The sequence below is a fragment of the Olea europaea genome, chromosome 11, assembly GCF_002742605.1.
Source record: "Olea europaea var. sylvestris chromosome 11, O_europaea_v1, whole genome shotgun sequence".
Classification (NCBI taxonomy): Eukaryota; Viridiplantae; Streptophyta; class Magnoliopsida; order Lamiales; family Oleaceae; genus Olea; species Olea europaea.
The window spans coordinates 35,055,768-35,068,777 of record NC_036247.1 but is presented as its reverse complement, the minus strand read 5'-3'; the positions used below and the strand labels follow the sequence as shown (position 1 = coordinate 35,068,777).

Sequence of the window (13,010 nt, the reverse complement as noted above, 5' to 3'; positions counted from 1 at the left end):
CACATTTATACCATTAAAACATAAGTTATAATATATATTATGGTCATTTAATTATTAAAACTTAAAATTAAAAGGTTTTATTTGAAAGGTTGAAATTTTTATTGTTAAGTTACAATATAAATTATGAGATTTAATTTTATATTAAAAATCAAAATTAAAAATCAATATTTGTTGTGAAAGTTTAAAACTTTTACAAAATGTTCCAACACTTTCTAAAAAAAATTTGACCTTCTTTAGGGTAAGACATCTAAATATTAGAAGGGGACAAAGTGATAAGAAATTTAAGACATAAATGTGCGTTTGATTGCCTATATTTTTCATGGAAAATGTGTTTCTTTTACTCAAATTCCTACTTTTGTACTGGTTGATTGCCATTTTTTTCATGGAAAATATTTTCTCACTTTTGGTCATGTGACAATATTTTCCTCAAAATCAAGGAAAATATTTTCTTTAGGAATAACAGGATTTTACTTTTCACGAAATTCAGTCTCTCTTTCTTTCTCTTATTTATTCACTCTATTTCATTAACCCACCAATAAAAAATAGACAACTATAATATTTTCTAGGTTGAAAATTAAGTAAATCAAACACATTTAGCTCTTGTTTGAGCCCCATTTTTTTTTGGAAAGAATGAATTTTTAAATAGTGTATTGATATGTGTGGTTAAAAAATAAGAAAATATTTTGGATTTGCGTGTAATATTATTTTATTGAAGAATGTGTGGTTAAAATGATGTCAAAACACTGTTGAAAAATGTATTTTTTTCAAAAGAATGGGGTTCAAACAAGGGCTTAATTGACAATTTCCATATAAATAAATTCTAAACAATTGAATTACTTAGAATTTATTTTCTTTCCATACAAATTTCATGCTTGCAATCAAACGCACCTTAAATGTAAAAATGGGGAAAAGTTGAGGACGGCTTCCCCCACCCCCTCTGCTTCCTCTCACTCGACAGCACCCTGCCTACCAATTGGAACAATCGAGAATGCACGAGTCACGAAATGACTAATTAAATCCCACATTCTCCTCATTTAATTTTATCCTCTACACATTCAGTCTCCTTGTGCCCAATACTGCACCAATACAAAAATTTCAAATTGCATCTCCTCAATAAAGGCTCGAATACCACATTTTAGCGGTCGATTTATGTCAATACCTACCCAGTTACTCTAGCCCAAATGCACATTCCACTCATATCCACCGCTTCAATCCCCCCACCATTGATGTACATTGTCTTGTATATTGTTTAATGTGAAGGGTACATTTCAAAGTTGTATCCAAAATGGGCTCATGGTAAAATGTATCGATGTTATGTCCATTGTTCATGACGGTTTTATCTATGCATCAATTTGGTTGTTGAAAGAACATGAATTGTCGACTAGTATCTTTGCCCGATCAGTTACAATACTGAATTGAAATACAAATATGTCAGCCCCGATTTTGCGCAACTTGAACTTTATGCTCAGTCCACGAAATAGTCTGAACTACTCCCTCCAAGCCTTCTTCATCCATGCCTCGACTACCAAGAACCTTCCGAACCAAGCTAAGGTCCACCCGCATCATCCCACCCACAAAGGCTCCCCTCTTGACCGCAACAGCAAGTCCCATGTCATTCCAAATCCTCAATCCATGTAACCTCACTAGTTTGACACAATTCATCTTATGAAGTGTAAAGATGAGAGAAAAATCATCTCTTCAAAGTTGGATTTTCTGTCTCTAAAATATCGCAAGGACAAGTATTTGGACCTCATTAGGGATGGCAAAAAATCCATCAAACATGTAGGAATTACCCTCTTAATTGGGTATCCGGGGTAGGAAATTTTGCCCCGAGGCGAGTACGGGTACGCCCCAATCCATTTATTTATTTTAAGAATTCAATATTTTAAGTAGAAAATTCCATAAATTTTCATTAATTCTAATAAAAGATGACAACTAAAATTATTTAAGGAATATGATAAACAATAAAAAATTAGTTTACCAAATATATTTGAATAATTTAATTGTTAAAAATAAATAAATTAATTAAAAATTTTAATAACTTTTTTATTGTTTCACTTTAATGTATGGGAGTAATAAAATAAATTATCAAAAATTTAATTAGAAAAAGGGGGTACGTAAACGGGCAAGGCCCAACCCCTCCTTAAACAGGCAACATGACAGATACGGGACAAGAAATTGACTTGCGGGACGCCACGTCCTATTACCATCCCTAAACCTCATAAATAATCACCATAATCTTGCACTCGTAATCTTCTCTTTGTTGGATCAATCCAAGCGATAGGAACCACGATAAAGTAGCATACAAAATTCACACTTAGGCAATTGTGACATCAATTTGCATATTTGAAATGCGTATACATGTCTCTACCTAATTTCAGTCCCTATCCCATTATTTATCCAAAATATATAAAAGTATCCTCTATATTCTGTCATCAATAATTGATGTAGTGACCTCTTACCAAACTATCACTAATTAACGTATTATTGATTGGGATACCTTCTACTCTTTTTTTTTTTACAAGGAAATCCGCAACCGCTACTCGAAGGTGCGCACTAAGTAAACCCCGTCTTGTGATCCTAGACGGCAAAGGACCACAAGGAGGTAAACCAGCCTAGGTTACCCATAGCTGATCGGCTCAAACCAAGAAGGTCAATAGACAGCTCCAACGGGAATCGAACTAACAACCTCACGATTGCTAGTCCAACTGTCCGACCAACTTGGCTGGGGTTGCCCCCGGGATACCTTCTACTCTTATTTACAATATTCATTGTTCAACACAACATTTTTAATTCCAATAGAGAACAAATTACAAGTCTAATATGTCACCTGTCAACAACATAAATTCAACCTCGAAATAATGTCTCTTACAAACTATCCTCCATTGATTGAAAAAACGAAAAAAAAAAAAAAAAAAACTTTCAAACTTTCTCTTACTTAATAATTAAAAATTTTAAATTCAACGTGACGAAATTTAATTATTTAATAATTTAAAAATTACCAATTTTCATATTTACGCGTAGATCTAATCTTTCTATTTGGTTTTGTTAAAAATCAAATTTTTTTTGTAGATTTTAATACACGTTGATAAAACGTATAGTTTGAAAAATTGATAATAGTTATCACTCATATAAAATTTATGATTGAACGAGTTATAAGAAAATGAATTTGAAAAAAGGGGATAAAATAGGGGATCAATACAAAAAATCAGTCAACTTAATTTCATCTCAAAGATGTTGATTTTTCTTTCTAAAATATTTTATTAATTTTATGCCTTTTGATAGTAAAGTGTGTCTCGTCTACTACCTAGACGAAAGCTCGCTATGACCATAGAGACATAAATCCACCCAACAAAATACAATACAAAATATAAGGGACAAAATTTATTTGTTGTTGGCCCCCTTCCGACCCTTGTTTGAGCCCTATTATTTTTATCAAAATATACAGTAATTTGATTTCATTTCAATTATATATTCTTCACTAAAATAATGTTACATATAAATTCAAATTTTTTTTGTTTTTTAATTACACATTTTTCATCAATATATTATTAAAAATGCATTTTATTATTTTTTTAATTTTTTTTTAAATAAATTTTTTTTTTTTGCCCAAGAATATAGAAAGTATATAGGAAGTGCACTTTAACAAAAACAAACAAACAAATCCCCAGACCATACTCTCCCGCGCTTGTTCCGATGAGTATTTTAGTGCAGTTCGAACTACTTTTCAAGATTTACTCGTATTTAATCTAAATCTAAAACTCTTAATGACGAATTGACGATAAATGTGTGTGTATATATATCTGTAGCTGGATCCGCGCTGGATTTGGATAAATCAACCCCCTTATTTTCTCCATCCCATTTACAACCTACAATTTACGCCTCGGAACTGCAAAATTTGACTTAAGAAGAAGAACACGGAATGGAATCGCCCAAGAAGCCTCTTGTATTTGCCTACTATGTTACCGGGCATGGATTTGGCCATGCCACTCGTGTTGTTGAGGTAATTTTTATGCACATTCACTTGATTTTTGATCTATACATATTTTCGTTTTTATTTTATTTTTATTTTTTTTGGTAAATATATAAGTTTAGTTTATATGTAATCCTATATGCCCATTTGTCTGCTTAGATTGTATCGAGGTTCTCTGTATCTGCATTGATAATCACAGTTTGAAATTCTAATGTGAAGTGGGTTTGTAGAAAAGATTAGTCTTTCTTATGAACAATCATTGGAATAGCCCAAATAATTGTTTTAAAGATGTTAAGTGATAATGCTTATGAGTTGAAGTGAATAATGTTGGCGATTTAGGGTGATCATGTGCATTTTGAATAGGTATAAGCAATTCGAATATAATTTGGAAAAATTGCTTGGATGTGTTTGAGAAATTTGATATTTTGTGAAATTGGTTTGTGTCTGTAAGTAGATTCATATGTGTATGATTAGACAATACAGCTCCTTTTGATGAGTGATATGAACGGAGGCTTCAAAAAAACTAGTGATTTAAATGATCATTTGTAAAATATTTTCCATTTTCATATACATAAAATAATAATGATCTTACCTTTGTGTTGTCTTGGAATTGATACTTAAAGTAGTTCCCTTGTGACCTATTAAAAATCATCTTTAAGCAGCTATGTTACCAACTGGAAGCTGGTAGCATCTCAATAAGGTCAACATGGACATAACTATGTTGGTGAGAAATCCTTCCACTTTTTCCTATTGACAGGTTGTTCGTAATCTCATTCAAGTTGGACATGATGTTCATGTGGTTACCGCTGCTCCTGACTACGTTTTCACTACTGAAATACAGTCACCTAGACTCTTCATCCGGAAGGTCAGTTACCACAAAATATTCTAAAGAAAAATTTTATTTATTTTCATATAGTAGTTCCCTTGTGACCTATTAAAAATCATCTTTAAGCAGCTATGTTACCAACTGGAAGCTGGTAGCATATCAATAAGGTCAACATGGACATAACTATGTTGGTGAGAAATCCTTCCACTTTTTCCTATTGACAGGTTGTTCGTAATCTCATTCAAGTTGGACATGATGTTCATGTGGTTACCGCTGCTCCTGACTACGTTTTCACTCCTGAAATACAGTCACCTAGACTCTTCATCCGGAAGGTCAGTTACCACAAAATATTCTAAAGAAAAATTTTATTTATTTTCATATGTGAGGTCACTCAGCTGACAATCATACAGTACTTTTCATTTTCCCCATTCAGATTTTGAATTTAACTTGGTAAACTGTACGTTTTGCTTGTGGAGCCCAAACCTATTGTACACTTTGCCCTTGACCGCATATCCACTTAACAAGCTTTGCCCCCCGGGGCACATCCAAGTTGGCAAAGGAAGGACAGTGCGGGGCTCGCAACCCCAGCGTGGGGAGTTCGATTCCTGGTTGGAGCAGCTGAGTGTTGTAATAACCAGAGAAAGGATTGGAGTAGCTTGGTGATGTAATAACCATGGAGGAGGCTCCCTTGGGGCTAGGAGTATAAAGGCTGTTCGAACCTTGGTCAACTTGGGCACATCCCGCAATTTACCTCCCTGAGCTGCTGAAGGGCCGGAAGTTCAGGGACGAGGATATAGTCTGGCGTAAGCTTGGACACCTCGTTAAAAAAAAAAAAAAAAAAGGCCTACATATAAAAATGATAATTCCAGGATATAATACGTATTATATACATGTATTAGGTCAACCTAATGTTCCTAGTTATAAAGGATTATTTAGGGAGCCATTTTCTATGAGACAAAGTCTGAAAGGTGTGGCTATTGAATCTTTTCCATGGTGAAAACTTGCAGCATGAGTGAGGGTGGACCACTATAAAACTTTGTGTTTGCTTTCGTGAGTTTTTCATTTTGTTTTGCTTAATATTTCTCTTGAAAGGAGCCTAGTAGGGATTAGGGTATAATCTGCAACATTTTATGGTATGGCAAAAATCACTTCTATAAGGATCATAAGACGAACATTTTCCCTGATTGTGCTATACAATATTTCAGACTAATAATAGCATTTTTTGGCTGCAGGTGCTATTGGATTGTGGAGCTGTTCAAGCAGATGCCTTGACTGTTGACCGTCTTGCCTCACTGGAAAAGGTATAGCAATTTCATAGAAATAATTAGGAAGAGTGCGTTGTTTCCTCAAATACAATTATCAATTCTCCCTTTTCTTTTCATGTGCTTTCTGACTCTTTTTTGCTTAATTATTTTCAATCCAGTATGTCCAGACTGCTGTAGTCCCTCGGGCTTCTATTTTGGCCACAGAAATTGAATGGCTGAAATATATCAAGGCTGATTTAGTGGTAATACCTTGCTTACAATGATATACTTTCTACTTTAGCCCAATTTTCTCATTGGAATTGTTTTATAAGAATTTTGGAAACAAGCACTTTTTCTGTGGCAGGATTAATTTTACTCATAAATGTTGTATGCAATAATTAAAATAGAGACTTGTTTGATTTTTTATAATGCAAATGCAATCTTCTTATTCATGTAACAAATATTACTAGGTTTCAGATGTTGTTCCTGTTGCATGCCGAGCAGCTGCAGATGCTGGAATTCGTTCTGTTTGTGTGTCGAACTTCAGGTGATTCTGTCTACTTATTTAAACTATATTTTTTTTGGTTTTTCTTTTATCTTTCTTGTTCTTTCTTTTTCTCTGATTTTATTTATCTGATTCTGGTGGTGAGGATTGGCTATATATCCTCTGAAATTAGTAATTCTATAGAGCAATCTGTTAAGGTGCATAGGACAGAAGGCAGAAGTATGGATTGATTTTTAACCTTGAAATAGTGATAAGAAAAATTCCACTGACTAGAGTTCGGGGATGAAGATGTTGAATAGTTTTCCTTTGTGAATAATTCAAAATGATGTCTTAGTCGGGGAGATGAAGATAATGATTGAGTACGTTTCAAACTATTTCCATAACTAGGGCCTAAATGGCTTCACACAAGCAAAGGTATTTCGTATAGTTGGTATGTTTAAGATTGTAGGAATACTTAATTATTTCACCAGTTTTAGAACCAATGTCTTGTCTAATTTGGCATTTTGCTTTATCATCTTTATCTCTCATAGTATTTCATCAATTTGCTTGCTGTTGATAAATTACCTTGTAAGAAATCAGAAATAAGCATGTCTGAAATTCTTGTTTTGTATTATGTTGACAGTTGGGATTTCATCTACGCAGAATATGTCATGGTGACTGGATACCACAGTCGCAATATCGTTTTGCAGGTGATTACGGTTCTTCTATGTAAATAAAGACCTCTCAATTCACCCCTGAAATTTCTATAAATCAGAGGTTTAAATTCTTATTTTTATACGAATGACAATAGAAGATGGGTAGTCAATTTCATTATGATGGTTCTAACAACGACAGATAAAGGATTCATGTGTGACACAAAGGTTCCATTATTGCAGCATTGTAAATTATTGAAAAGTTAAGTTCACTTAGTGCTTGTTTGGGATAGCTTAAAGGTTGCTAAAAAGTTGAGATCAAAGTCAAAAATTAATTTTAATCTTCTTACCATTTTAATTGTACAAAGAGGACAACACCTTTTCACGTCACATAATTTTTTTCACTTTATTTGCCACATAATTTTTTCACTTTATTTACTCATATGTTATCTTCATTTAGAAACTGGTCCATTCTAAGATTACGTGAAGTGTCATATTCTTAAATAAGTATGTCCATATATCCATTGAAATAGAAGATATTAACGTGCCTGCTAGTTAGATTGAGGTATATTAGAGCTAGTCGTGCCAAGTGCTGGTAGCTTCATCCACATGGAATGGAAAGAATATTTACTTGAAATATGATGATACATAAAAATATGCTAATTTTCCCTTGTTTGAAAAAGAGAAACATTTATTCCCAGTTTAAATAGCAGGGTGAATGGAAATGCCATTCTATTCACATTCACATTCAAAAGTTATGTTCTCTTTGTCATAAGACAAATTTTAGTCTTCGATATTATTTGTTTTCTTGTGAGGGAAATATATTTTGGCATTAGCATGAAGGCCACTGTATTGTTATTTATAATTCATTGAGAATCATTGCGAATCCTGCAAATCTGGTTCTGAAAGAAACACGACCTTCTCGTTTTTAGTCTGTTCAATTTGAGAAGGTCACTGATCAAGTTTTATCAGATATTTACTGCTGTGAAACTAACAGTAATGTCGCTCTTTCTCATTTTTACTATCCTCTATTTTGTTTGGTTGTGTCAGTTCATTTATGTTTTTCCTAGTGATGGTTTTTCTGAACTTGCCTTATTTGATGAATGGGTTTTGAAGACCCAAAATTATTGCATCTGATGAGTATATTTGCAGATCGCTGAAGATTATTCTCATTCTGAGTTTCTAATACGTCTTCCAGGATACTGCCCAAGTACGTTGGTTCCAGCAGTCTCAAGATTGTTATATGTGTTTCATTGTTTATTCATATCTTTCAGTACCTTTCTAATTCCGTAATACTGATGTTGATGATTCTGTCAGAGGATTCTAACTGTTTATCATGCATAATTGAACTCCTCAGTGCCTGCTTTTCGTGATACTGTTGATGTGCCTCTTGTTGTGAGGAGATTACACAAGAATCGAGCAGAGGTGTGCCTTCCTGTACTAATGTCTCTTATTGGCATGGGTTATTTCATTGTATAATTTTTGGTTTTTCTTGTGGTCAGGTTAGGAAAGAGCTTGGAATTAAGGAAGACGTCAAAATTCTTATATATAATTTTGGTGGACAGGTAGAGTTTATTTTATATGTAACTATATAATTTCTGCATCTTGAAACTCTCTGATTGCATTGTTTGCCTCATTTTCATCTGTTTGTTTTGATTATGCTTTAATATCATATTTTCAGGTTGTCTTAGTCATTTTTATCTCGATAAACTTGCCTTCATTCTTTGCTTTAACTTATTTATTTTCTCTTAGCAATTCTGCGCGCACCTTGAAAGGTTCTTAAGTATCAGTAAATAAGATATATAGCTCCAATTATGATTAGATGATAGTTTTCTTCAATGAATTTGAATAGTTACAATAAATAACATGTTATTCTTCATTGCTTGCAGCCAGCTGGATGGAAGATAAAGAAGGAATATCTACCTGATGGATGGATATGCTTGGTTAGTTTAATGAGCTACCCAATACGTGTTTGAAAATTTTACATTCTCGCCAAAGTCAAAAGCAGAGAAGCAAATTACATAATGTATGTTAACCGTTGCCTGATATAGGTCTGTGGAGCTTCAGAAGGGCAAGAGCTTCCTGAAAACTTTATGAAGCTTCCAAAAGATGTTTATACACCTGATGTAATTGCTGCTTCAGACTGCATGATTGGTAATGTTACTGAAAGTCCTACAACTTTTATTTTTTATGTTTGATCGATGTATAATTTGACTTTGGAATGTTTCATATATTTCTTTTCAGGTAAAATTGGATATGGCACAGCAAGTGAAGCTTTGGCATACAAGGTTCCTTTCATCTTTATACGCAGAGATTATTTTAATGAAGAACCATTTGTGAGGAACATGCTTGAGGTATAATGTTGCTTCACATTGTTATTCTGTTCCATGGCTGTATAACGGACCAAATTTCACCAATTTATATATTGCAAACAGCGCTTTCAATGTGGTGTGGAGATGATTAGGAGAGATTTGCTTACTGGGCATTGGACTCCGTATATTGAACGGGCTGTTACTTTGAAACCTTGCTATGAGGCAGGCACCAATGGTGGTGAGGTATCTCATTTTCTTGTCTTTAGTCCAGGAGAAACTTTATCAAGGGCTATTCTGCATACCTATAATTTTGCAAGACAAGAAATTTCTCAATTTTGGACCTCCAAATGTCTAATATGGTCTCTGTTACCTCAAAATATTTTAAGGTGGCTGCTAAAATACTTCAGGATACAGCTTTTGGAAAGGATCATGCTCCATCTAAGGTGATTTTGTTTTGTTTCTAATACCTTTATTTTGTTGTGTCATGTGAAATTGTGTACACCTGGCTTTCAAGCTAATTCTATGTTCTGCGACTTCTAATATAACTGTTTTCAGGAATGAGAAGATATTCCTTTTGCTAAAAATTGATTTGAGAAATATTGTCAGACTAGCATTCAAAAAATGTAGCAACATCAATAAGGACTAGAATGCCTGCATTATTATCAAATCAAACACGCTATTAACTTACTGCAGCAATAGATGCTACTACCGTGGTCAAGATGCTGTAAATAAGTGGTTAAGATTGATGCCATTGTCAACGCCCTATTAGTTACTGTTCTCATTTTATTGTAGGAGATATACAGTTTGGTTAATACTTGTCTCGCTTTTTAATTTTATTTCCTTTTTATGTAGCTTAGTGGGCCAAGGAGGTTGCGAGATGCCATTGTCCTTGGGTATCAGCTTCAGAGAGTTCCTGGGAAAGACATAGCTGTGCCAGAGTGGTATACACATGCACAAAATGAACTAAATATCCGCACTCCATCGCCAGATAATAATGTTATCCTGAGTAGCTCCTTTACAAAAGAGTAAATTCTAGCATTCTCCATGAGTAAACCATGCTCGCTTATCGTGATCATTTAATGACTTGACTGTTCTTTTATTCATTCATTTGAATACATTTGTAGATTTGAGGACTTAGAAATTCTGCATGGAGATCATCATGGTCTTTCAGATACAATAGCGTTCTTGAAGAATTTGACAGAACTGCATGACTTAAACAACCCTGGAAATAGAAGTATGCAACACTCACGTGAGCAGCTTGCAGCTGCTGCACTGTTTAACTGGGAGGTACTTACACATCGCTTTGGCTTTTGCAAATGCATTTAGCTGGGTGGCTTTTGTTTGGTAAAATTAGGCCTTCAAAGTCTGAGGATGATATGAAATATTTGGATAATAAGTTTACTTTGCCATAACAATCTGGATGTGAGAATCAACACTCATTTGTTTAACATCTGCAAGTTGTTTCTCCGAAGAGAAAAATGGAGTATATATCCGACCATTACCCAATCTAAGCAATTAAGGTTAAGAAAGCAAAGATGATAAATTCTCTTCAACCACACTCAAAGTTTATTAAAGGTAGACTAAAAGAGCTATCTGCAGCCTTTGCCTAATTTGAAGTAAGAAGACCACTCTATCCCTTAAGCAATCGTCTTTAAAAATGTATCGATGATAAATTTAAGATTCCTCTCCTACCTTGTAGTATTAGAGGTTTATTATTAGAAGTTATATTATTATGTACAACTAATTAGTTTCTAGTTTCCTTGTAAACAGTAGCTAGTTCCCATGTATACTTTGTATCCTTAATTTGTAACATTCTATAAAGCCATAAGCAATACACATGAGAAACATATTCAGCAAAATTGGCATGTAGACCATGCAGAAGCTCTTATAGCGCCTCTCAACTTTGGCTCTCTTAGCACCTCTAGATCCCAAAAAGTGTATCCCCCATTCTGTAAAACTTTGGTATCATGGACTTGATAATATGTATGTATTTAAATGCATCTAACTATTAAAATGTCCTGCAGAAGATTTCCTAAAGAAATTTCTCATTTTTGAATCTGTAGATTAATTTGTTAGATTTTTACAGTTCTGAATAACTTTATATCTATAAATAATATGGACTTTGTTACTTTTATATAGAACTATAGTCAAATTTTTTATGTTCTAATTCTTGAAAATTCTGTTAGTTTTGTAGAAATTTTCTTCATGCTGTTGTTTCACAGATCTGGTGTTGCAGGATGAGATATTTGTTGCCAGAGCACCTGGGAGGTTAGACGTAATGGGAGGAATTGCAGACTATTCAGGAAGTCTAGTCCTGCAGGTGCTTTTCCATGGGATGCTTCTCCATTCAGAATATTTATGACTTGTTGCCAAAATTTCTCTTTTCTCAGAATTTTTTGATACTCACCATTTCCTGTGCAGATGCCCATTAGAGAGGCATGCCATGTTGCCATTCAACGGAATCATCCAAGTAAACACAAGTTGTGGAAACACACTCAGGCCAGGCAGCATACTAAAGAACGGGGCCCAATACCTGTACTTCAAATAGTACGTAGGATTTTAATCATCAGTTAGTGAAGAGATGATTCATATAGAATATCTAATTATGTGCAAAATGTGGAGCATTACCACCATATGAAGTCAATTTGCTAGGATCTTATCCTAAGTTCTACCCTTGGCATAATACATATAAATCCAAAAGTATATGACAAACTAACGAGACAGATTGTTGAAAATTGAACTTATTATTAGTAAAAGTTTTGTGTTGCATAAATACCTTATATAATCATTACTCCTTTAAATGTAAAATTAAATGCTTTAGAAGGAACAATGCTATTCCTCTTCCGTAACTACTACATAAATCTTCAATGAGTCAACAGAGCTGAGCTATGGAGCAATCCCAACCTGTGTCATTTTGAAATGTACTAAGATGGGGATGGGCTTATTTTTCTATCAAAAAAGGAATATCATATTGGACCCAGCTAACCATTGGGTCATTTGTTCATGAGCAATCCGTGCTATTCCAATGATATGTCTTTATCCATCCGTACGCATGTTCCTATTGTTGGTGACTGTTTGAGTGTGATGCATAATGGTTAGAAATTTCGACTGAACTTGATCCAATAATCCTTATTTTGCTGGCTGTTTACTATCCAACAAGGTTCAGCGAGAATCTCAATATTTAACTTTTGTTTTATGCAGGTATCATTTGGCTCAGAACTGAGTAACCGAGCACCCACATTTGACATGGACTTGTATGATTTTATGGATGGTGAGCAGCCGATTTCTTACGAGAAAGCATATCAGTACTTTGCTGCAAACCCATCGCAAAAGTAATCTTTTTAGACTTTGTTATTTTACTATAGATGGCTAGCTTTAGTAACAAGATATCAAGCCTATTACTATTATGAATTATATTCTAGGTGGGCAGCATATATCGCTGGCACGATTCTGGTATTGATGACTGAGTTGGGCGTTCGGTTTGAGGACAGTATCAGCATACTGGTACGGTTCTCTCT

General features: G+C 34.1%; 1 protein-coding gene across 1 annotated transcript in view; it reads left to right on the top strand.

The window, feature by feature from the left end:
* The first annotated feature begins 3,671 nt into the window (after positions 1-3,671).
* LOC111404794 (L-arabinokinase-like) overlaps positions 3,672-13,010 on the top strand; it is a 14,608-nt gene continuing 5,269 nt past the window's right edge. Inside the window, exons 1-20 of the mRNA XM_023033549.1 lie at positions 3,672-4,003; positions 4,731-4,838; positions 6,032-6,100; positions 6,223-6,306; positions 6,514-6,590; positions 7,171-7,237; positions 8,333-8,390; positions 8,538-8,605; positions 8,683-8,745; positions 9,070-9,123; positions 9,232-9,334; positions 9,425-9,534; positions 9,616-9,735; positions 9,879-9,935; positions 10,345-10,517; positions 10,617-10,779; positions 11,729-11,812; positions 11,914-12,039; positions 12,694-12,824; positions 12,915-13,001. Of these exons, the coding sequence (XP_022889317.1) occupies positions 3,923-4,003; positions 4,731-4,838; positions 6,032-6,100; positions 6,223-6,306; positions 6,514-6,590; positions 7,171-7,237; positions 8,333-8,390; positions 8,538-8,605; positions 8,683-8,745; positions 9,070-9,123; positions 9,232-9,334; positions 9,425-9,534; positions 9,616-9,735; positions 9,879-9,935; positions 10,345-10,517; positions 10,617-10,779; positions 11,729-11,812; positions 11,914-12,039; positions 12,694-12,824; positions 12,915-13,001 (1,883 nt within the window). The 5' untranslated portion in view covers positions 3,672-3,922. The remainder of the gene's footprint in view (positions 4,004-4,730; positions 4,839-6,031; positions 6,101-6,222; positions 6,307-6,513; positions 6,591-7,170; positions 7,238-8,332; positions 8,391-8,537; positions 8,606-8,682; positions 8,746-9,069; positions 9,124-9,231; positions 9,335-9,424; positions 9,535-9,615; positions 9,736-9,878; positions 9,936-10,344; positions 10,518-10,616; positions 10,780-11,728; positions 11,813-11,913; positions 12,040-12,693; positions 12,825-12,914; positions 13,002-13,010) is intronic.